This window comes from Theropithecus gelada, chromosome 10 (assembly GCF_003255815.1).
Source record: "Theropithecus gelada isolate Dixy chromosome 10, Tgel_1.0, whole genome shotgun sequence".
NCBI classification, from domain to species: domain Eukaryota; kingdom Metazoa; phylum Chordata; class Mammalia; order Primates; family Cercopithecidae; genus Theropithecus; species Theropithecus gelada.
Genome location: NC_037678.1, coordinates 40,057,926 through 40,082,437, shown reverse-complemented (window position 1 = coordinate 40,082,437; position 24,512 = coordinate 40,057,926). Strand labels below are relative to the sequence as shown.

At 61.4% G+C, this 24,512-nt stretch overlaps 1 protein-coding gene across 1 annotated transcript; it reads left to right on the top strand.

The window, feature by feature from the left end:
- Positions 1-3,098: 3,098 nt before the first annotated feature.
- On the top strand, positions 3,099-23,666 carry MIR1-1HG (MIR1-1 host gene; the record flags this gene model as incomplete). Its single annotated transcript, XM_025398126.1, has 5 exons — positions 3,099-3,135; positions 3,513-3,678; positions 6,107-6,307; positions 17,531-17,642; positions 23,361-23,666. Coding segments are annotated over 5 exons (588 nt in total), but the record flags the coding sequence as incomplete, so codon positions are not given.
- Positions 23,667-24,512: the final 846 nt, after the last annotated feature.

Genomic DNA, 24,512 nt, shown 5'->3' with positions numbered 1-24,512 from the left:
ACCGCCACTGCCCCGGCAGCAGCCATGCTGGCCTCCTGTTTCCAGCGGCTCTGCCCGCTGGACACACCAGGCCCCCCTTCCCGCCTCCAGGCCTCTGTCTCCCTGTGCACACTCCCCGGGATGCTCTTTCGGGACCCTTCCCCGCTGCCCCTCCAATATCACTGGGGGACCTGTTCATTCACCCCCACTCAGGCCTTCCCTGACCTCTGACCTGCAAGGCCGCCCCAGGCCCTGCTCGCTGCTCCCCAGTTGCTCCTTCCGGCCCCCGTGCCCAGGGCTGGGCCTGTCTCCACATTCCCTGGGCTGTGCATTTTCTCTCCCCCCTGCTGACTGATACAGCCCCAGCTACATGAGCCTTCTGAAGCTGACACAAATCACAGCTGCACTGAGTAAAACATCCAGGTCTGCAGGGCACCAGCCCCGTTTCTGAGAGCTTGGCAGCCACTCGTGGCCAGCGGGAGCCGCGTGGGATGGGGCAGGGCATTTGCTGTCATGGCGCGTTCCACCGGATGGGGCCTCATGGTCAGCCTGGCGAGAGGGGGTAAGCCTGCTCGTCCCCTGCTTGGGTCCTTGCTCGAGCGTCTCAGTCGGGTGAGGGCTGTGGTGGCCTTGTTGTCGGGGTTTACTGCTTGCTCCTTCATTCATTCACGCCTTAAACCACCTGTGGACACCAAGGGGAAAGTCTCGGGGGCCTCGGCCTCTCTCCCCTCTCTTCCCCTTCTGCTCCTCTACCCCGTCTCCCCCTTCTCTCCCCTCTCCCCTCCCTCCTGTCTCTCCCACCCACTGCGGTCTCCCTTTCAAACCATGGTGGAGTGGGCCTCGGGCAGCATGGCCCTGGGCCCTGGCAGGGGCAGTTCTGGGACAAGGTGGGGACCAGACTGGCCGGAACACACCCAGCTCCAATCGATGCTGGGTGTGGGACCTTGGGCTAGTGAGCACCCACCCCAAGCCCCAGTTCCTTCTTGGTAAAGTGGGGACAGCAAAATGCCCTCCTCTTATGGGTGCCTTGAGCTCAGCATAGTCCCCGCATAGCCACCGCAGAAGCTTCTGGAACACCAGGCAGCCTAAGTGCTGTGTGCCGGCTGTTACTGTGAGGCTGGTGCTGTGGGTAAGTGAAGGAACTGCTCTGTCTTCTGACTCTGTCCTACAGACCCTAGGGACCGTCGGGGTCTGGCCACCCACACCAGCCCTTCTCCTGGGAAGAGATGGCCCTGTGCCCATGCCCTGCTCCTTGGGTGTGGGGCTGCTGTGAGGAGGGTGATTTATGGCCACATCCACTGCACACCCTCCTCTCTCTCACCACCACGCAGCACCCGAATCCTTTACAGAGCCTCCTGCACAGGCCGCAGACTGCTCCCCACCTCCCCCGCTGTGGCTGTCTATACCCCCGACCCCAGCTGCAGGCCTGGCCTGCCCCCCTCAACTCTGCCTGGAGATGGCAGGCCGGAGGAAGTGGGGTGCAGGGGAGGGGCCTTGCAGGGGGAGTTCGGACACCGCCCCTCACACCACGCACTCCGGCTGCCAGTGGGAAGCCGAGTGGCTATTTAGTTTCCAGAAAAGTGCTTGGACCTGGTAGAAGCTTAAAACCTCCTGGCCTCCTTTATGGTGAGACGTGGGGTCTTTAGTGGGGTGTGCAGGGCCGGGAGCAGGGCCTGTCATCACCCAAGTAGCCTCTGGACTGGGCAGGTGCAGGGAGCGCCGCTCTGTCCCTCGCTGTCGCTGGCCGGAGGACACCAGAGTGGGTGTTGGTGTGTGTGGTGAGTGTGGCTGGGGCTCCGGCTTCTCCCCATGACTCTGCAGAGCTGGCCTTGGGATATGGGGAAGGGGCCATGAGCCCAGGTGGTAAACCTGGAGGAGAGACCCACCTCAGCTCCTGTGGGCCAGCCTGGAGGGTATGTAGGTTCCTCACAGGGTCCCCTGGGATTAGATGCAGCTGAACCTGTTCTAAGTGGCATGGGATCCCCGGCCCTGTGTCCCTGACTGGCTGGAACCGCAAGGGGATGCCTTCCTAAGTCGGGGAGGTATTGGGGACATTAATGAGGTGGCTTCTGAACAGGAGGATCTATGCTCTGGACAGGACTTGCAAATAGCAAAGCTCATTGTCCCCACCACACGGGCCTGCACCTGCCTCCAACAGGCGGGTCCCCCGACCACTGTGGTCCACTGTCCTTCCGTGTCCTGGTCCCTCGTCCTGTGGGGCCCCGGAGAGATGGGACGACCAGCCAGCATCACACAGCCTGTGAGGACAGTCTGCCAGTTCCGGCCTCTGGTCTCTGAGTCCAGGCCCTGCAAGGACAGATCCCCGTCAGGCCCCGTCCCAGGCCCTCGTCTGTTACATAATTCAGGCGTGAAATCCCGGAAGGGGGAGCTCCTGAGCCCGACCAGCACCGGGGAGTGGGGTCTCCCCATCACACACCCTTGGTGGCAGGGCCCGGCTGGGGGCGGCAAGCAGGTTGGCCTCGCCTCTGTCCAAGGTGACTGGCATTTGTCATGACTTGGGTTGGCTTAAGAGTCTCCGGAAACCCAGGTGGCTCCATCACCACCTGATCCTGGCCCCGATTCTAGGCGAAAGGGCAGAGCTGATGGGACTGTGGAGGGGGCCACCCCCTCCTGGATGGCCTGGGTGGTGGGCTCAGCCCACTGGAGGCTCAAAACAGTGAAGGAGGCTGTAGCCTCCTGCCCTCCCAACCCCCGGCCCTGCACCCTGGGAGATGCCCGGGTCTCCCCAGGGCACCCTAGGAGCCGGCTGGCATGGTATGGAGGCTGCTGCCCGGCTACTGAGGAGGCGCCTCTGTACTGGCTGGGCTAAAAATAGCGGGGGGATCTCGGGCAGGGACAGCCGGTGGGAGGCCTGTCAGGGAGGGGCTGGGAGGGGCAGAACAGCAGCCTGGGCCCAGGACCCGCCGTCAATGGCGTGGGTGCTCCCACCCTGTTCCCGGTGGCCGGGCCAGCCGCGGCCCAGCTGACAGGCTATTTTTTCCCCTGCTTGACTAAATATGGTCAGGGAGCGCAGCCCGAGGGGGCCACTTGGCCAGGGCCGCGTGTTTGGGATGCTTGGCCGGGTATATAAGAACTGCAAAGGTGAGGCCGGCTCCTGACCCGAGGGGGGCCCCCATGCCCGCTCTGGCCTCTCAGGTCAGGCCCTCCCCTCCCCTCCCCTCCCCCGCCCCTGTGTCTACGCGAGCCGGCTGTGTGCCTGCGAGAGCGTGCACACCCGCCGGACCTTCCCTTTTGTTCCACCCTGACCTCTACCTTCTCTACCTTGTGCTGACCCCGCTGGGGTGCAGGGGCTCCCTGCGGAGGAGGCCAGGACTCAAGGTGTGCAGCTCGGCCGCCTCTCCCTAACTCTGCACCAGCGCCTCCTCTCTCTCTCTCTCTCTCTCTCTCTTTCTCTCTCTCAAGATCTCCCTCCCGCTAAGTCTGCTCTGCTGCAGGAGGGCTGGGGGAAGGGCAGGGGTGTGGAGAGGGGGTGCCTGGTGTCTTCTTTCTCTCTCTGCCCCCCCACCCCCAAGTGCGGACGCATCGAGCTCCGGCCCCCACCCCTGCATTCGGGATTGGCTCCCGGAGGAGGTGGCTGGTGCTGCCGCCGCTGCAGCATCTCCTAGGGAGCCGCGACCCTGCGCCGGCCGCCGCTGCCGCTGTCACCAGCCCGGCCCCAGGGGTGCCCTGGGCTCCGCGGTGAGTCCTGCTCAGCCCATCACCACCGCTGGGCCGCCGGGACGGCCCCGGAAAACTTGCCGGGCACCGCGGTGGGGGTGTGCCTGCCGGCGAGGTGGGTGCTGCGGGTGCCGGCGCCGTGCGGCTCCGGCGGGGGTGCTGTGGAGTCTTCTCTTGGCTCGCGGCAGCATCCACATTTGGAAAACTGCAGAGCCAGCAGCCGGCAGGGCCGGGAGGGCGCGTCCAGCTGGGAGGCAGGAACTTTGACTTGCGGGCATTTTGCAAGAAAGCAGCCACCCCCCACACGGGCAGCGGATGGCACGGGGGCTTCGGGGCTGGGTGGGGGGCGCGATTCACCTGCCGCTTTGCAACAAAGCCCCGGCAGCCGGGCATGGGGCTAAACTTACCTTGAACTTGCGGTGCCCCCCACGGAGGTGCTGGTGGGGGGCGGGGATTCCCGAGCTGAGCGGCGGGCGAGGCTGCCCCTGGTCGGACTCGGCACTTCTGCAGCTCGCCCAGCCACGTCAGGGTCAGGAGGCGTTTACAGGGGCAGGGCGCGGGGGGAGGGGGGCACACGTGGGCGGAGACTAGGGGGGCTTTGGGGAGAGCAGCCCTGGTGGTCTGCGTCTGTGCGGGTCCCTGCTGAGGAGCTTGACTTCCGCGTGGCCTCCCGCGGGGCTGATGCTGGGGGCCGGGTGGCATTCACCTCTGAAGAGCCCCGGGACGAGGCCCCGGGCACCAGGAGCCAGCTCGGTTCACGGTGGGGTCTGCCTGGAGGCGGCTGGGTGCTCTTTTTCTATCCAGATGGGAAACTTTTTGAAAAGTGACTACAATTCATTTGTGAGTGGGCAGAAGTCGTGTGGGCTCTGGCTGGGTCTGGGGTGACTCTCCCGCCCTTTGGGACTCCCAACTTTCCCCTTGACCCCCAGACCCCATCCAAATGAATGCCTCAGCGGTGGGGAGGGCTTGAGCCAGGCTGCAGGAGTGTCCCAGGCTCTGAGGGCTCGTGTGCCAGGGAGCCGGGGACGTTGAGGAGGCCTCTTCCCTGGACTCCAAGCCCAGTTATTGCGGAGGCCTTGGGAGGGCACAGATGAGCGGTGGAACCCGGGTGCCCCCGAAGTTGAAACTCAGGCTGCCCTTTTTGTATCCTTGGCTATGTGAAAATGATAAATCACAGCAGCTACATGGAAATGGGACATCAGCTTCTGCTTCTTTCTGCCATTTGCTCTTTCCTCTGTAGAGGGGATGCCAGAGCCTTAAGCACAACCCCCATCCCCCACCCCCACGTGAAACTCCAACCCAGCCATGCCTGGCTGCAGACCCACAGCCACACAGCCACAGCATGCTCAGTGGCCTCTGCACACTGCAGGCTCTGCGGAGACGTTGCCCTGCCCTGGGTGGTGGAAGAGAACCAATTCGCTCAGGGCTGTCCCCTCGCAGGGACGGGCTGCCTGGAGGAGCAACAGTCATGCTGGACCTCTCTTCCTGACGAGGACAATGGGAGGTCCTTTCATGTCCCGGAGCTGCTGTCCCAACCCACGCCAGGGTCAGTGCCAGGACAGGGGCCAGGGCCCAGCTGGGCCCTGCCACTCAGCAAGTCCCCTGTGTCTGTGCCCGGCCTGCACCCCCCACTGGCGCCTCCCTGGCCCCCATCCCCACCAGGCACCTGCAAAGCCTTCTTTCCACCTCTCACCACCTCATGTGCCAGGCTCGCCCTGGGCCACTGTGAGGCCTGGAAACCCTGCAGGCCTCTTCCTCCTCCTCCTCCTCCTCCTCCTCTTCCTTTTCCTCCTCCTTTCCCTGCTCCCAGCAGGTTAGGGATGGCTTTCCTTCCTGCTGGTGAGGGCCTAACCTTGAGGTCCCATTGGTCTCCTTCAGGTTCTTCCCCCACGTTTTTCAGACTCTGGCTTCACAGCTGGTCATAGAAGTTGGCAGGGAAGGAGGGAGCCTCTGCTTCCCACTCAGAGACATTTTTAAACGCAATGAAAAACATATCGATACAATTAAGTATTCCAAAGTGCTTAGTTTGCCACTTGCTAAGTTTACTTAAACCCTCTTTAACAGGCTCATTAGGAGCTGGTGAGCACCGGGAAATTCATTAACAGGAAGGCGGCCCCCCGCATTTGACTGTAAATTGGTATTGATCAGGGGCTGGTAGGGGCTGGTGGAGGCTGGGCGGCCGGCCACAAAGAGCCAGGTGTGGGACCAGCCTCCCGGGGGTGCCACAGCAGTGGTGCTGGGCAGGTTGACGGTAGCTGCTGACCCCTGGTGCCCGTGTGAGCTGCTGGCTCTGCGCAGCTGCCGCTTCAGGTGGGCCGCACTGCGCGGCGGTTTGGGGTGGTGACGCTGCGAGGCGGGGGCAGGGGAGAGGGTGAAGAAGAGCAAGAGAAGGAGGGAGAGAACTGGGGGAGAGACGCTCCCTCGCCCACTGGGTGCCTGCTGTGGCCAGGCTGAGGCACCTAGGGAGTTGCACCCCTAGTGGACGGCCTCTCAGGAGATCCCGGCCACTCTCTGGGAACCTGGAATCCTCCAAGCATCGTCTTTCTCGCTCACATCTTCAGAGAGAGGTACTGAGCCCTCTCTCAGGGATACAGCATCCCGGGAGGCAGCCTTCACCAGGGACCTGCCCAGGAAACCGCCAGCTGCCCAGGTAAGGCCCCAGGGCACCTCTCGGGTCTCTGGTTTGTAGTCCCTTGTCTGGCCTTGGGAGCAAGGAGTTGTCCAGCTCCCAGAGAAAGAGGAGGCTGGTCCTGTGAGTGGGGTGCTGGGCGGGGTGCCCCCTCTCTGGGCCTGGCTGGGACAAGGGGGCCCGGGGGACAGGAAAGTGCTGGCTTTGAAAGTTCGGGACATGGATGGTGCCTCCCTGCTCTGGGGTGAGGGTGGAGGGGCAGCCTGTTTCTTCCATGGATGCAAAACCGAGCTACTGCTGGGGCCAGGGACAGGCGCTCGAGACTTTCTGGGGCTCACTGTCCACTTCTGCCTTTCTGGATCGTGCGAGTGTGTGAGACAGACAGAGAGAGAGAGATGGATTCAGGGATGGAGGGGCGCCGAGGTCAGAAGGGAGCAGGAAGCCCTGGGCCCCTGGGGGTGGCTGGACACCAGGCAGCAGTGGCAGGAAGGCTGTCCTGCTCACAGAGAGGGCGCCAGCAGTGGATGCCAGGGAAGAAGTTCCACTGCCTCTGAGCTGCCTTCTCTACATCGCAGTGGGGTCAGCTTCTACCCGGGCGGCGTCCCGAGGTCTTGGAACTACATACTGACTGCCTGCTTGGGAAACATACTTCTTTATATGCCCATATGGACCTGCTAAGCTATGGAATGTAAAGAAGTATGTATCTCAGGCCGGGAACTCTCTCGCCGCACTGAGGGGCACTCCACGCCACGGGGGCCGCTGGGGCCGACAGCCAGCCAGGCGGCTGTGGCGGGGGTGAGCCCGGGGCGGCAGGCTGCCTGGGCGTTGGTGGACGGTCATGTCCCCGCCAGCATTGTTCTGTCACTTTGCCTATGTCAGCAGGTGGAAGTGCTCACCAGACATTAAATATTCAGCTTGCTGACTGCGGCAGAGGGGAGGCGGCCTCCAGCAGGCATGGGGTCCGACGCGGGGCTGGTGAGGGCTGGGGGGTCGGGGCCTTGGCTGGAGAGCACAGAGTGATGGCGGCGGCTCTGGGGGCTCCACTGATGGCCGCCCTGGAAGAGGCCATCGGCCAGCAGAAAGGGCCGCCTGTGGCCAGGGCAGAAACTGCTCAGAGGCACAAGACAAGAGCAAGTTTGAAAAGGGGCAGGTGGCTGGATGCAGGAAGGAGGGAGGGGCTGGGCAGCACGTGGGAGAGGCTGTGGAGGGAAGACATCTCTTGTGCCTGCGTCCAGCCCTCCCATTCGCAGGGCAAGGCAGAGGAACTTGGAGGCATGTAGCCTCCAAGGAGGGCACAGCCTGCACGAGGAGATGCTGGGGACGCGGGCAGGGTCAGGGCCACCACTGCCCTTAGGCCCCACTCCTCTGCTGAGGGCACCTGGACAGGGTCAGAGGAGCTGAGTCTGTGTAGCTCTGAACCCACAGCCCACCCCAGGGGCCTGGGAGCCATTCGATTTTGCCAAATGTCTCCGGCTCATGCCGCCCCCACCTGTACCCCCGCCAAAGCCCCGGTTCAGCTCTCTGTTCCGCCGAATCCAAGCTGAGGCATGTTTTGCTGTGAATGCAGGTGAGGCTTTGGCAGAAAGCGGTGTGTGGCCCAGGGCACCTCGCACCGCCCGTCGGGGGCCTGAGAGCCACCTGCTCTGCCGCCATCCCAGTCCCGACCCGAGAAAGGACTGGGAGGATGTCCTGGGGCCCAGGGGATGAGGACAGGTCAGGATCCGTCCGTGAAACCCTTTTCCCCAGTGCTGGTCCTTCAAGGAGAGGATGGGTAGCGGGTTCCCATCCTCTCCTTGGTAGCGGGGTCGTAGGCAGGGGCTGGGCCACTGTGTGAGGGGCGTTTGCCCGGCTTCGTTTCTGAGTCTCAGATTGGAGGCGTTTGCCACCTGGGATGAGGCCAGGTCCCTGGCTGGGCACCCCCACCCCCCCACAGGCCTCAGGATTAATTTCCGGAGTGTATGTCCTCCTGCCTTGGCACTGCTCCGGCCACAGCAGGTGCCCCTGCGCCCTATCTCCTGCACCCTGGCGTCCGGCAGGAATGGGGCGGGAAGGGACAGGCAGGCAGCCCCCTCCTGCAGCAGCTCGAGGCCTTGGGTCTGGGGGCAGCCAGATCACCTGAGCAGCTGGGGCCAGCACAGGGAGTGCTGAGTAAAGGGATCAGGCCGTTCTGAGCTTTCAGGAGGCTCCCACCCCTCAGAGAGCCTCCAGGTGATTGGAGGGGAGGGCCTGGCAGTCAGGGCTCCTGGCCTTCAAGTCTTCCTTCTGGAAGCTTCGTTCTCCCAGCCTCGGCCCCATCTGGTGTAGCAACAAGGGAGCGGGTGTTGACCTTGGGCACAGCCTCCTCTCAGCCTCTGGACCCAGAGGGTCAGTGCCCAGCATCCGCTGACGTCATCTCTTCCCTGCCTGCTTCCAGCTCCGGCCACAAGGAGGGAAGTAGCCGGGTGTGTGGCCACCGAGGTTGCCGGTGGCCACAGACACACCGTTCTCTTCCCCTAGATGCGGCTGTCGTGCATTAAAGCTTTATTGCAGGATGTGGTGTTTAAATAAAAGCATTAGTGTTTTGGAATTAGGTTTGACTGAGCAGTAAAACTAGAGAGTTCACAGGGAGAGAGCTGCAGCCTGCTCGGCTGTAAATCACCCCCAGTCTCTGATCCGCTGAATTAAAAATGAGCATCGCACGGGCACCGCCCCTGGCAGCCCGAACCCCGCTCCCCGGCATGTGTGGCCTGACGGTGCTCCCCAGGGATCCTGCTGCTTTCCTAGAGACACTGGGACCCGGGGCTGGAGTCTCCCATGCATGAATCTCCAAAGCTTGGCTCCCGGGCAGCAGCCAGGAAGGGAGCCCCAAACTGGCATGGAGCATGGACATGCTGGCACTTTCGTCCGTGGGGGTCCTTGTGCCTGTCCATTTGAGGGAGGGGAGAGAGGGCAGGGTAGGGGCACGGACCCTCACTGGCTATGTCTTGCCCACAGGGACTCTCCTGAGACCACTTAGGTACGCTACCATGGGGGCCAGGACTCTCAGAGGGAAAGGAGCCTGGACTGGGCTGAGGGGGCTGGACACGGACGCCCACCCCCTTGGGACTTGCCTGCCAGCTTGGGAATCCAGGTGGGAATCCAGGTGGCCATGAGGAGGCGGACAGTGCCCGTGTCTCTCAATCCCTGGAGCAGGTGGCACCAGGTGTAGGCTCCCGGGTTTCCCAGAACACTCTGGAAACTGCCCCAGGGGGGTTAGAGGGTGGGCCAGGCTCCTGGTGGTGGAAACAGTCGCTGCAGAAATTGTGGAGCCCATAAATTCAGCGAACCAAATTAGTTACATTTTTCTATCCTACGGCTCACAAAAGCTAGCCACGCTCCAGGTGCTGTTTCCACCCGTGAGTGGGACCAGCTCTGGGTCCTGGAGCTTGTGTGAAGGAGAAGGATGGCCTTTGGGAAGGGACAGCCCCGCTGCTGCCTGCACGCGTGTGTTGCGATGAGTGGTCTTGCATTTCTGCAGCCAGGTGGCCAAGGACATGGTGGCACCCCCTTCTAAAGAGGGAGTCACCGGTGATTCTGGTACTAGTGCATTCATCAAGTGCGATAAAGCATTTTATTGCACAAGCATTCAAAGCAGGCACAGGGGCTGGTGAGAGCATTTGCGAGAGGTGCGTCGGCACTCTCTGTGAAACTGTCGGGCTCACATGAGAAACATTGCATCGAGGAATAAACTGCTATTAAGCATGATTAAATTGACCCACGGGACAGATATTTTAGCTGCCGCAGCCGGAGTCAATCAAAATGAACATCGCTTGAATTGCAAATTTTACCCCAAAAATGCTCTAAAGTAAAACTGAGGGAACCTGAGTGGCCCGAGCCATCTTCAGGACCAGGGTGTGGCTGAGCAGTGCTGGCCTGGAGGGTTTCCAGGCTGGGATGGCCGGAGGTGGACGGGGCAGTGCGATCGCGTGAGTTGCTGCCACCTTCACATAAAGGGTAACCCGGCAATCTGAGAGGCTTTGTGCTGACTCAGCCCCGCCATGCACGTCCGATTGCAGAGGCCTCCCGCGCTCTCTGCAGTCCTGCTCCCGCTTTTGTTGCCTCTGGGCAGGACACTGACCTAGGGGTGACTGGGCTTGGGCCCCGGCAAGGGAGGCTCTTGGACAGGAGCACAGGGCTTTGTAAGGGGCCCTGGCCTTGCCCACTGTCCTTGACCAACCAGCAGCCTCTGTCCCTGTGAACTGGAGGCATCGCACCCAGGAAGAGGTGGGCATGGCTTTTGGGAAGGGAAGGCACCTGTGACAGCATTAGCAGCTCCCAGAGCCTCGTGCTGTCCGCTCCCTCCTGAGGTCCAAGGCCCAGCTGGCCAGAGCTTGGGGCTGGGAGGGCCCTCTCCGGAGGCCCCTGGGTGCCCAGGGAGGACTCTGCCTTTGGGGAGGACTCTGCTTTTAGTGTTCAGAGTCCCCAGCCAGCTCTGACCCTGGAAGCCCGTCCTGCTGATGGGGAGGGGCGGTGACTGCAGCAGAGGAGCAGGGCAAGCTGCTGCAGAGCTGCCGCCCAGGACGCTGCAGAGCACCGCAGGCAGCATGCAGGGCTGCGAGTCTCAAGGGCAGGGATCAGAGGGCCACCTCTGACAGCTCCACCGCCGGTCCCTTAGATAGAGGGACACGGGGCTGAGGTTCCCACACAGTGGTCACCGCAAAGGCGCTGTGAGCTCCACCGATTCACCCGGGTTTCAGAGGCACCACTAAGCCTCAGGCCAGGTCTGCTCCCTGCACCAGGCGGGCTGCCCCCGTGGGGTGCAAGTGTGTGATCTGAAGGACAGAGATGCTGGGGGCACACTGGGCCTCTCAGGCCTCCTGTGTCCACCCCAGGGAGAGAACATGGGGGAGAGAGAGAGCTCTGTTTCAGGAGTGCTGGGTGCAGAGGTCACTGGCTGCTCCCTGGCCAGGAGGGGGTCACCCAGAAGCCCTGGCGGTGGGAGGCTGGGGCCCACTCCTCACAGGGTCGACTCCTTGGCTGGGACTGGAGGCAGGTGTGCGCGCGTGTGTGTATGTGCGCGTGTGTGTGTGCGCGCGTGTGTGCTCGTGTATGTGTGTGTGCACTTGCATGGGCGTGCATGGAGGGCGATTTCTGGGATGATTGGGACAATGACCCAGAATATTTTTAACAGTGGCAGGAGAGGGGGTAGAAGGCAGCTGTCCCTGGAACCCGTCCCGGGGGGCCCCGTGAGGACGTTTTGAGGTTGAAGGACGCCCAGGACAGTTGCACCGTGTGGCCCTTGTCATCCTGGCAAGCCGATGCCCTCTGTCATGCCCAGATATGGCTCCGGGGCTGCATGTGTCTCCCCAGCTGCCTGCCTGCCCACCACGCCAGTATAAATAGTCCGCGTTCTCAGCTGTCCCGTGGAGAGGCTGAACTTGGATGACTCTGCCCGAGCTCTAGGAGTGCCCCCGACCCCGCCCACCGCTGAAGTGCCTGAGGCCAGCAGCTGTAGCGGGACAGAGGCTGGGTGAGGCTCTGCGCTCTTGGGCTCTGCCTCTGTCTCCCCCTCCTCGCCTGCCCCCTTGGAGGGCATCAAGTCCAGGAGGGACCCAGCTACATTCTGTTGTCCCTTCCCCAGGGCGTGGTGGGGCCTTTGCCCATCAAGAGTGAAGAGGGACAAGCATCCCCGCCCTGGGAGTGGGTGCAGGGAGCCGCTTGGTTCCTTGGCCTCAGGCTCAGGCCTGCAGCAGGCGAGGCTGTGGCTGGGGTCCCTGCTGTCCCTTCCTCGGGTACCTCCTCACCTGTTCCAGCTCTCCTCCCACATCAGCTGTAGCAACACACTCCAGAGGCCTTGCAGCCCCGAGCACCAGCTTGTCAAGCCCCTTCCCTGGGGAGCCTGCTTTCCCCCCGCCCTTAACTCAAGAAGTGACTCTCTAATGGTGAAATTTCAAACACCTCCAAGGCCTGTAGAGCTGATGCCCTTGAGTGCGAGCAGGAAAGGCCCATCCTGTGTTCCTCAGACATGGGGTGCTGCGCCCCGCCTGAGGACAGATGGGGACACTTTTCACAATGTCTCTGCACGCTGGGTGGCCTCACTGAGCCAGAGGGAGGGCAGAGAACACGTCGGCAGAATTGAGAGCCCGACACACACTTGTACGTGGAGCTGGGTGTCCCTTGGTGTCCCGAGGCCTGCGGTGGCCGCACGGATGCCATCGTCATTTCATCCGTGGCCATCCCTGAGCTCCTGGCTTAGGGATCTGTTTCTGCAGGTGGGTGAGAGCAGTGGGCAGGTGCCCTCCCACCCACAGGAGGGGGCTCCAATCAGACTCTGTGCGCCAAGGGGCTTTTCCTTATCCTGGGACACGTGGCTGTTCATTTGTCCCCGGGCTGCCAAGCCCTCTCTCTGGACCTCGGGACTCTCTGATCCTGTTCTCAGCCAACAGCCTTCTTCAAATTAAACCAGCTTTTACCCCGGCCCTATCTTTGAGATCATAAGACACAAAAGTCTATCTTGCCATTTTTGCAAAGAACAGCAAAACAATCACGTGTCCGCTCCCGCCCCTGCCTCCCTCCTGCCTGCCCCCTGCTCTGTGGGTCTATTTGAGGCGAAATTTATCTCTGGGAAGGGCCCCATCAATTTGCCTTGCTCTTTTGTTGACAAGTTTATTAAAAACCCGGGCAACTCTGTATTAAACTTTTATCAGTGTTGAGAAATAATATATTTCTTTTTTTGAATAGATAGAAAAGTTATGGATTTGGGCTGAGCGGGTCTTGTTCAGCATTTGGCTGAGTCAGCATTGCTGATGATAAGAAACAAGCCCGTTTTGGGGTGCAGGGTTTCCTCTTGCCTTTTAATTAGGGGTCTCTCTGGGGACTGCCCTGTGAGAGCCAGTGTCCCCCACAGAACCCCAAAGGCTCCTGCAGAAACCCCAACGGGGGCTGCCCACACACACCCGGCTAACTGTAATTCTTTGCTATCTATTTTAATAATTAACCAAAATCTGGAATTAAAATTTAATTTAGTGGTGAATCTGAGCGCTAATAGGTAATGGTTTTGCATGGAGAAATATTAGGTTATTGACATTTACATTTTAAAATCTTCGTAGTAAGAAACAATAAAAAGCACCCAGATGGGAGTTGGCAATGCCCTCCCCTGGTGGGAGGGGACGGGCACCCTGTCCTGCCCCCCGGTGAGTGCCTGGGATTGTGGAGAAGAAGGAGAGGGATTGCTCTTGCCGTCGCCTTGGGTCCCTGAGTCTCTGTAGGGCTTTGGCGGGGGCAGGGCTGGGCTCTGCAGTCTCTGAGGGCAGCGTCTGTGCTGCGGGTGTGACCTGGGGTTGGTTGTCCTTGAGTGGAAGTCGTTTGGTGCCGCATCTTCACCAAGGACGCTGGTTGTAGTGTCCCCTGTGCTGGGGCGGGAGACACCTTCCCCTGGGGGTCCCGTGTGGTTTCTGCCCAAAGTGGCCGCTGTTCCCCGAGGTCCTGGGCGACGGCTTGTGGGTGCAGCAGGACGGAGTGTTGCTTTCCACTGCCCTTGAGGGGCAAGTGCCCAGGGACCGCGTGCCAAGCTCAGACCGGGCCGTGGCGTGACCAAGACCCAAGTTGCACAGGGCTGGTGCTCACACACGGCCATTCACACTCCCACATGGAAGACCTGAGGTGCAGAGGGGCTATGGAAGTCCCCAAGAACCCCTCGCTAGGTGTGTAGTGCTCTGTGCCCGGGGCCCCCTCTGCCCCACCAGAGGTCAACCTGGGGACGGCTGCGGCTGCAGGGGAGGGCCCGGCGGTTCGCTTCAGCTTGCTCCTACTTCCACCTTCCAGGACTGTGGGGCTGCCTCTCTTCTAGGGTCCAACAAAGGGGCTGGGGCCCTACCAAAGGCAGGAGGGGCTTCCAGGATGAGGTGGCAGGCGTGGCTCTGGCCCTCCTGCTCCCCCGTGTCCTCAACCCTCGGGGGTCCCGGGGTGAGGCTGCTGTAGCCGTCGGTTCTCAGTGACACTTCCTACCAGGTCTTTATCTACATCACTATTTGCTCCAATTATAACTAATTGGACACGTACTGCATCTTCATGGCATCTAATTTTCTATTGATTTTAACAGGGCTGCTGGTGTTTTCGGCAGAGATTGCCCGTCGCTGCTTAAAAATGCTGAGTGTACTTCCCTGTGTGGGACAACTCCATCAGCAGATGTTTTAAAACCTGTTTAATTGTTTGGTTCATAAAATGCACTAGCGGTAGGAGCTGCAGCCCTGTTCTCTATAGCACTAGAGTCAAGAGAGAGGCAGAAGGACCCAAAGTGTGTTCTCCAGAGCATCCACGCCCTGGGCTCCATCTCCAGTCCTACTGTCCCGGCGAACGGTAAAGTCACCAGAAATGCTTGGGCCGTCTGTCTGCCAGGCCTGGGCACCCAGCTGGGGACACAGAGGGGACCAGCCAGGAGCTGCCCCTCCTTTGGCGAGCTTGCCTTTACTCAGGGGACGCAGGGACTCCTCATTCGATGAGGAAACCACAGTGGCAGCTGGCCCCAGAGAAGGCCAGGCAGGGCTGGCCCTCCCCTACCTGGGGTCGCTGTGGTGAGGGGCTGCGTGGGTCTTGGCAGGAAGGGAGCCCGTGCCTAGGAGGCTGAAGGCAGCACAGCTCAGTTTGGGGAAGGTCGGAAAACGTGGGGTGCGGGGGTCTGGGAGGGGTGAGCTCTGTGAAGCACCCGACCTTTGAGCCGTGGGGCCCTTGGGGAGGTTTTGGGGCTTGTGGGATGCTGGTTTCTTGGCCTTTTTAGAGAGAAAAGAAAACAATACTTACAAGGAAGTCGAGGGGCCTCGGGGGCCTCTCCCTTGTCAGCCCTCGCCCCACGCTGGTGAGACCCCAGGGCTCAGAGGGAAGGGGCTAGAGAATCTGCCAGTGAGTGGGAGCTGCTGCCCGAGGGAGCAGAGCAGAACAGGGGAGTGCCCGGGTCCGCAGGGGTCCCCGACGTCCTGCCCAAGGGATGGACCCAGCTCCAGCATGTCCCAAGAACACAAACTGTGCGCCTGTTTCCTTCACACTCGCAAGCAAAGGTGCTGCTCACTCCCTTGGCAAAGAACGACTGGGAACTTCCCTAAGCCAGGCCATGTTGGGGTGAGTGCACCTGGAGGCTGGCTGCCACCTCACGGGGCAGCATGAAGAGGAGGGGCTGGGCCCTGGGGCAGGGGACGCTGCTGTGAGCCCCCGCATCCTCCTGACCGGCAGTGCAGGACTGGTCTTGAGGCGCAGTGGGGTGTATGGGAGAAGACGGTGGCTGTCGGTGCTCAGGGCTGCACCTGGCGCTTGGCCGCTCGGTGTCTGCTCACAGCTCACGCCCACCACCGTGACGGCTGCAACGCCAAGCTTGACGCCTCATCCAAGGCCGTGGGGCCTCCCCGTGGGGGTTTTACAGCCTGTCCCGGTGCTCTGCTGCCTTTCGGGTGAGATGACCAGTTTGTTTGCTACGTTGATTGGCAAATGCCAGACCTCCCAGCTCCTGATGGGAAAGAATCGTGGCTGGGACTTGAGTCCCCAGCTTGATCTTGTCAAATCTTCCGCTCCATTAGGAATATTGACAGCGGTAAATGGATAAGTGCGTTCCGGCTGCGAGGTCTTCGAGCCGTCCTCACTCCAAGGCCAGGGAGGGGCAGGCTCTGGGAGCCTTGGGGTCTGCCCTGCACCCTCTGTGCTACTGGAGTAAGGAGGAGAGAGGTTTGCAGAGTGTGGCTGATGGCCCGGAAGCCTCTCTTTTTGGGATGCGAGACTGACCCCGATTTACAGGGGACTTTGGGGAGGCGGCCTTGCTGCACGGCACAGATCTTTCTGGAGGGCACCATGGCAGGGACAGTCAGGGAAGGCAGCTATGGACGAGTCAGAGCAGGCCTGGCAGAGGCTGGGGTGGGGGATCGTCCAGTTCAGTCGCTCCCAGAGGGGCCTTGGAGGGTGGGCATGGTGCTGTGTGACCATCCCTGTTGCCTGAGGGGCCTGAGCTTCTGTTCCTGCAACGTCAGGAGGGGGACAGAGAGGCCAGAGGACAGGCAGGCGGGGCAGCCCCACGTGTGCAGAGGGCAGGCAGGTGGCACAGGCCCTGGTGCGCAGCCCACACTCTGCCATCATGGTGGGTGAGGAGCAGGTGCGTCCACCCGTGCTGCCCAGGACGGCCTGTGCTCCCGGAGGGAAGCTCACACACGGGCACCGCATCCCCAGCACTGCCAGAGACACCTTCCCTCACCTGTCACGGCTCCTGATGGACGGGGCTGCAGAGAGACTCATTTTATAAAAGGGAACTTGCTCTCAAGTCACTGAGGGTGATCAGAGTGGGAGATACGGGAGCCAGGCGAGGGTCCTGTCACGTTCGGACCTCCGTCCTGATGCTTCGTCCTCACAGTTCCCTTGGGCATGGGACATGCCCCTCAGCAAGACGCGGGCAAGGCTGCAGGGCTGGGGCATGGGGCCCAGGGTCAGGCCATGAAGGCCCCCTCAGTCTGTCCTCCCACCACCATGCAATGTGGGCGTCCCTGGAATCTTCCCGTCCTGCCCACCCAGAGATATCACATGGTATCAGAGTCCATCCCATCCCACCTAGGCCATGGCAAGCCAGGCAGGAGAGTGTCCTGGGCGGGCTGTCCTATGGTCAGCCGAGGCCCATGGCCGACTGGGAGGTCTGTCCTGCCTCTGCTCCGGCTATGAGTGTGGTCCGGGAGGAGTTTGCAGGGGAATAAGGGCCTCAAACCCTCAAGGTCACTGTGCCCACAGATGTGAGCCCCTGGGGCGGGGCCCGATGGTCTGGGCTGTATCCCACAGCTGAGGCTAGTGCCGGGGCAGCGGGCACGTGGTGAAGCCAGGGCTGCGGAGGAATCGGGTGGTGGAGGCAGAGGGCACTGAGGGTCAATCCCAGAGCATGGAGGCTGCCTGGCGCCTCCAGCCCTCCCCAGACCCCTGTGGGTCCCCGATGGGGGAGCCCGGGCAGAGCGAGAGGGTGGTGAGTTGTGTGTGAGTGGGTGTGTTTGTGCGTATCTGAGTGTGTGTGTGTATCGGGGCGTGTGGCCCTTCGCACCAGTCCCCGCAGAGCTTGAGGGAAACTCCTCGGGGTGGAGGCCTTCCGGGACGGGGGGGTAAGGGCCTGATGCCGGCCGCGAAGCCCCGTCTCCGTCAGGACGTCCGCCTGGTGGAGCTGCCTTCCTCACTGACGTCGCTGTTCCTCGGATCCGGGAGCCAAATGCTTTGCTAGAGCTGGTAAAATGGAACCAAATCGACTGTCCAATGGATTTGGTCCCCTTCAACCAGCTGTAGCTGTGCATTGATGGCGCCGTGCGGCCCGGCTGCAGGTCCCGCAGTCACGGAGAGGACCCAGCAGGCGGTGCAGGGACAGCCCGGCTCAGCGTGTGGTCAGCTCCAAGTAAGCGAAGCCCCGAGTGCTGCCCCTGCCCCCCCGGGACACGTCAGTGCAGAGCCCGAGACCTCCAGCTGTGGTGCCCCTGCTTGCTCATCCTCGCCAGGGCACCATGAAACCAGTGTTCATTGCTCACACCAGAGCTTTGCTTGAAAATGTGGGCTGAGGAGCTGGGCCCTGTGGGTTGGGCCTGCCGGCGGCCTGGGCTGACCCTGCCCTGTCCTCTTCCCAAGGAACTTTCTTTGATTTCTCCTTTAAAATGGCCTGGACACTAAGGCTCCCGAGGGCCCTGCAGAGTTGAGCACGGATGCTGCGCTGGTGACCTCTGGGGGTTTGTGTCCTCAGTGGGGAGGCCTGGACCAGTGGCGTCTCTCCAGATGGCCTGAGGGGTGCTGGGCCTGGCAGGGAGACCACAAACGGGAGCCCCTCGGCATGGTCCATGGCTGGGGAGGTGCCTGTGAAGGTTGCTGGGGGCCCCCGGGGCTCCCCATCTCCCTACCCTCTGGGGGGAGGTAGTGATGCCTACGTGCAGGGAAGGCGGGTTACCGACGGGCACAGCTGTAGTGAGCAGAGATCTGCAAGGGGGGCTGCAGGCTGGGCGGCCCCCAGGACCTGCTCGGGGGGGGGTCCCTGACCACGTGCCCTTCTCTGGGCAGGGGCTGGCATGAAGGGGCTCAGGCTGCTGGGCGCCGGCAGAGCTGAGGCCTGGGCAGGCACGGGGGCTCCTGCTGGGCATCTCTAGGCCTGGGGTTCCAGGGCCTGTCAGGAGTGACCCCTGACTTCTACCCAGAGTAGCAGAGGCGGGGCCTCCCCTCAGGGGCTACCAGCTGCCAGTCCCAGGGCAGGTGAGACCGAGGGTCAGGACTCTGGGAGGGATGAGCAGAGGGAAGGGGTGTGGTGAGCAGAGGGAAGGGATGTGGTGGGCAGAGGGGCAGATACCCCATGGACTGACAGACGGGCGGAAGACCGGGTCTGAGGACAGTGGCTCCCCTGGCCCTGGCTCAGGAAGTCACGGCTCCCTCCTCACACCCTGCCCAGCCTCAGTGCCTCTAATTCCCAGGGTCAGCTTAACCCTAACGCTGGCACGGTGTTACCACCCGTCTTCACACAGAGTCACTATGTCCCCAGACAGTGGGAGAGGCCGAGAGCCTGGGGTAGTGGACAGCAGCCCTGTCTTCAGCACAGGGGTGGGGCTGGAGTTTGAAAACCAGAGTGTGTGGGATCCACGGGCTCTGCTCCTGAAGGGCTGTGGCCTTGGCCTTTATTCGAGCCTCTCTGAGTGGAGGGCAGAGTAGTCAGCCCCTGCTGGGGCTCCTATCCACGAGCCGCCTCCTGGGAGCCTCCAGGGGCTTCCACTGCTGAGCCCTTTACAGGGGGCAGCCGGGTGGCCTGGGTATGGCTGTGCCTTTCAGGGTGGCCTGACCCCAACCCCACCAACCCCAAGCTGTGTGATGCCGGGCACTGTCCTCCACTGGGGTCTCCTGCCAGGGACATCTGTCCATCGAGTGAGGCCTGGTCCTGTCCTGGAGGGGAGACTTTGGACATCCACCCAGCCGAAGACCTGGTCGGCCTGCCCCCAACCTTCCCTCCTACCTGAAGGGTGGGGAGGAAGCTGGGGAGGTGGCCGGGGTGCAACAGCTTGAGGTCCTGTGTCAAATACATCACCCGGGTGAGGACTCAGGGAACCACCCCTGGGCCTGTGGGAGGGTTTTGTGCAAACATCACGCCAAGAACAGTGTCTGCTGTTGACCCAGCACCTGCCAGGGAAGGCTGGAGCCGTTGGAGTCCCTTCCAGTGCAGCCTGGGGTTCCTGTCGGTCACCACGCCGGCCGTGAACAGGGATGCCTGCTCCCTGTTGCCCGCCTGGCCCTTCCTCGCCACCCATGGCCCCGCCAGCCTGACCCTCTGTCACTGACGCCTGCTGAGGGCAGTGGCACAGCTGCAGAAAGCCCACAGCTGCACGGGAGCTGCCCTGCCAGGCAGGGCCTCGGGGTACTGGGGAGGGCGGCAGGAACGGAGGGGCACGCAGGCTCCATCCCAGCCAGCTGAGAGCCCGGGCTCCCTGCTCCTGGCCTCCCGTCTCTCCAGTAAATTAAAGGATGAGATGAGGCTGAGACCATCCCCGGTTCTCCACCGCGGTCAGGACGTCAGCTCCAGATGACTGTAGGACACTGTGGCTGTTACCTGGCCTACCCCCCCTGGGGCATCTTTGTGGAGTCCCCAGTAAAAACCACCGCACCTGCCTTGCCATCCCCAGGATGGGGCCTTGTCTGGTGAAATCACAGTGCAGCCCCGCACCAGGCCACGCACAGTGTGGACAGACAGGGCATGTGGGTGGACACGAGGGCACACTTGGAAGCAGCTCCCATGCCTGGCGGGCCGCGCACGAGGGGCCGTATGGGCTCTGACCCTCAGCACCCCCGGGCAACGCATGACCGCGGCTGGGTGTCCCAGTGAAACTTCATTGGCAGACGCTGGGATTTGAATACCGTATCATGTTCGGGGGGCACTAAATGGGTCTTTTGATTTTTTCCTCCCAGTCATTAAAAAGGTGAATGCTGGCTGGGCACGGTGGCTCAAGCCTGTAATCCCAGTACTTCGGGAGGCCGAGGCAGGCGGATCACGAGGTCAGGAGATCGAGACCATCCTGGCTAACATGGTGAAACCCCGTCTCCACTAAAAATACAAAAAAAAATTAGCTGGGCGTGGTGGCAGGCGCCTGTAGTCCCAGCTGCTGGGGAGGCTGAGGCAGGAGAATGGCGTGAACCCAGGAGGTGGAGCTTGCAGTGAGCCGAGATCGCACCACCGCACTCCAGCCTGGGCCACAAAGCGAGACGCCGTCTCAAAAAAAAAAAAAAAAAAAAAAAAGGTGAATGCTGTCCTGAGCTCTCAGGGGCTGTCTGAAAGCAGGTGGCAGGGGGATTTGGCCCTGGTTGCAGCTGCCACCTCCAGCTAGATTAAGAGGATAAATGAGCAGCAGGCACTGTGCGCACAGGACCGGGACACAGGTGCGGGCGGCCACTGCTCTTCCCAGCTGCTTGCTGCATGTTTAGTCAGTGCACAGGTGGAGGCCCCAGTGCAGCCCTAGTGTTCACAGCGGTGGGACCAGTATGAACAGCCCCAGCCTGCCCAGCAGGAGAGAAAAACCAGGAGGAGGCAGCTGGGGCAGGGCAGAGCCTGGAGCCTCCAGGTTTGGGGTGGGGCTATCTCATGTCTCATCCTGCACCCCCTGCAGCCTTGTGGCTTTGGGCTGAACTTGCCCCCAGCAGGTGCCCATCTCTGGAGCAGGTGTCCACTGGGAACAGGGCCCAGCCAAGCCAAGGCTACTCCCCAGGGTCAAGGAAGTGGGGTCAGGGACAGGGACACAGCCCACTGGAGGACCGCAGTTTCGGATCCCAGGATCCTAGCAACCCCGGGTTGGGGTGCACAGGAGCCATCTCTGCCAGGCTGGGCATGCTACAGAGTGCCTGGGCATCAGAGAGGGCGAGGAGCTCACCACAGTCACACAGCCAGCCCTGGGCGAGCCTGGAGCAGGATGGGAGCACATCCCTGTCTGCCCCAGGGCTGTGTCTTCCACTCAGGAATGAGCAGCCCTTGGCTGGACTTGGCCAGGCTGAGTTTGGGACCCTGAGTTTGGAGGGCTGCTGCCTGCAGCCCCTGCACCTGGTCTCCATGCTTTGCTGTGTGTTAGCTGCGTGGGGGTCCGTGCAGCATCTTGCCTTAGGGGGCTCAAGGGGAGAGGGGGCAGCGGAAGGGGGGCCAATGCTGGGGAAGGGGCTTTATGTCTCCTGGGGCTCTGCCATCTGTCTTTTCATCTCCCTGGGAGGGGTGAGAATGTGGATCTGAGTGAGCAGTGGACATTGCCAGCTCGGTGAGCGAGAGGATGGGTCTGAGGGTCCAGTGCTGTGGGAAAGCCTCTCCCTGCCAGGTGCAAAGGTGACAGGATTTGGCCCATCCCAACCTCAGCCGAGAATCTGCAGGTCCTGGGTCCTGTATCACTGTAAGAAAAGTCCAAGAGCTCATTAGAAATGCAGATTCCAGGCCCCGTATCCCACCCCTACCCCAGTCAGAGCCTCCAGAGCAAGGGCCTGGGAACCTGAATTTTTACCGAGTGCATTTGGTGAGTCTTATGAACAAGCCACACCAACCTGGTCCCCTTGATGCCTGCCGGCTCCGCACCTGCCCTGTGTACACCTTGCTCAGGTCCCCTCCCTCTGCTCCCTACCCCTCAGTGGACCAGCTCCTTCCGGGAAGCCCCTGGGCCTCTCAGCAGTGGGTCTCTCTCCGCCATACTCTAGCAGCCGCCATCACACTCGGGACCCTGTTGGCTGCAGTGGGTCCTTGTGGAGTCTCCCCTCTCCCTGCAGCCTCGGGTGGAGGGTGAGAGGTGTGTGCAGTTTCCCCGATGTCATGGGATGAAGTGACGTCATCTCTGTGTGTGCATCTCCTCATTCTGGGAGAAAGTGGTGTTGACCACAAACAAGCAGAAAGAAAGTTAAATTCTACCACCCCCGGCAGCCCCTGGTGAGATGCCAGGCACTTCCTTCCAGTCTTTTTATTCCGTATGTAGCTCAGTTTATCCCCTTCCCACCTCCCACCACACACACTAAGGCAGCGGCCACTGGGCTGATAAACAGCCGTTTCTGCAGAGCAGTGCCTGGGGCCCCCTCCTGTATCATCAGTGGCTCTGTCCACCTTTCTGCCCGAGGTCCTGGGGTCAATGCAGTGCCAACGCGCCATCCATGACCAGCGTGAGCAACCTCACTGCTGTCCACAAACGCTCCTGTGCTGAGCCCTGGGCACAACGTTCTCCAAATTCTGCTGGCTCTGACAGGCGTGCGGTCCCGTGGCACCACCAAAAACGTCCTGACTTCCTTCCTCCTGAGCATGGGATGGAGGCGAAGCCCTGAGCAGCCTCCTGTGGGTCACACACCGCACCTGCTGCACCCACCGCACCCCCTGCGCCCACCACACCTGCTGCACCCACCGCACCCCCTGTGCCCACCACACCTGCTGCCCCCGCCGTGCCCACCACACCTGCCGCTCCTGCCGTGGCTCCCGTCCCTCTGCAGGTCCCTGCTTCCCTCTTTTCAGTAGCTTGCTCAGGCGCTGACCGTCTCCCACCCCAGCGCCCTGTCCCTCCTCAGGTCCTGCTGACCGGGCAGCCTCTGGTCTGCAGCAGGGCACACGGGCCTCCGAGCGCTGGGCTGCGGGGTTGCTTGTTGCGGTTGTCCCTCCCAGCCTCTTGCTCCCGTGTGCCTGGCCTGGGACTTCCTCCAGGTGTATTTGTGGAGGAAGCCAGAGAATGGGTGCAGGGTGCAGACAAGCCTCTGAGGGGGCCTGCACAGGAGGTGGGGTCCCAGGCAGAAGGGCCAGTGCAGCCTCCTAAGTTTCAGGAATAAGCTGTGATCTGGAAGCTTTGGAAACTCTTGAAGACAAGGAGCAATGATCTGTGTTGCACCAAGGATTCCAGATTCCTGCTGTGCTGCCTCCGGTGGGAACACCCACACGCCTTCCCCAGGACCCCTGGGCCGACAACCTGGGTTTGTGTGTTTCAGTCCTGGATCTTGAGCCCTTAGAAAAGAGACCCTTCTCCCACCCTGGCCACTCCGTCTCCTGCTTCCCCACGTCGTGTCCACTCGTCCCAGCGTGCGGGGGGTGGGGCTGGTGCTCTAGGACTGAAGTCTGGTCCTGGCTCCCACCCTGGGTGTTTCTTTCCTATAGGTCAGCCCTGAAATGTCCATTACTCACAAAGAAAAGGAAAATGCTCATTTGAAAGACAATTCTTCTCTTTGACAATGCTGAGACATTCTCCCAGCCCCAGCCCCACAGTGCCCCAGTGTGTGAAGGACAACAGCTGTTGGGGAAGTTCAGTGCATCTGTCCTAACCAGGCTGGAGGTGGTGCCAGTCTATGCAGCTGGGAACACCTCCTCCGCTGTGGCTGAAGGGGCTTCACCTGGCACCTGTGCCACCAGTGGCCCCTGAACGGGCATCCAGGCCCACCCTTAATAAAGATGCATTGTGCATTCTGTTGCAGACCTTGTTTATCCTCCCCAGCTCCCCAGTGCGTTCTGGAGGAGATCCCTCCATTGTCAGACAAAGACTTCAGAATGACAGCGGTCATCCCACCGAGAGTCAGCAGCGTCAGCATGTGCTTCTCCTTCTCATCAGTGCCCCTCTGGTTCAGTCCAATGCCCAGCGCTTACAGCCGGGGAAACACACACAAGCACATACACACCCCATACATGGGCACAGGCTCACATGCACGCACACCCACACTTGTGCAAACACACACAGAGGCACATGCACATTCTCACACAGGCACACGTACCCAATGCACACATGCACAATGCACACACAGGCACACACGTGCACACCCGCACACATGCTTACACATGCACTTACCTGTACATTCCCACACACAGACATGCAGGCACACACCTGCATACACACATATATGCACATGTATGCACACTTTCTCACAGATACACAAAGCAATGCAGACACTCATGTATGTGTACATGAGCACACATGTATACACACAGGCACACACTGTGCACACACATACGTATGCACACACCCACACATGCACAACACACACACATAGGCACACATGAGCACACACTCACATGCACACACGTTCCCATCCCCCCACCACACAATCGCGCAGACGCCTAATGCCTTACGGCAGGTGAGACCGCCCGTCAGTAGGATTAGGGGCCAACAGAGGGTTCTGGCAGCGGATGCAGGTAGTTTGGAGAAGGGGCTGGGTGCGAGCTGAGGCAGACAAGGGAGGCTGAGTGAGGGAGAGGGTTGGGTCCCTGAGGTGGGGCAGGGGGAAGGGTGGGAGGTGGTTGAGGGAGCTTCCCCGAGAA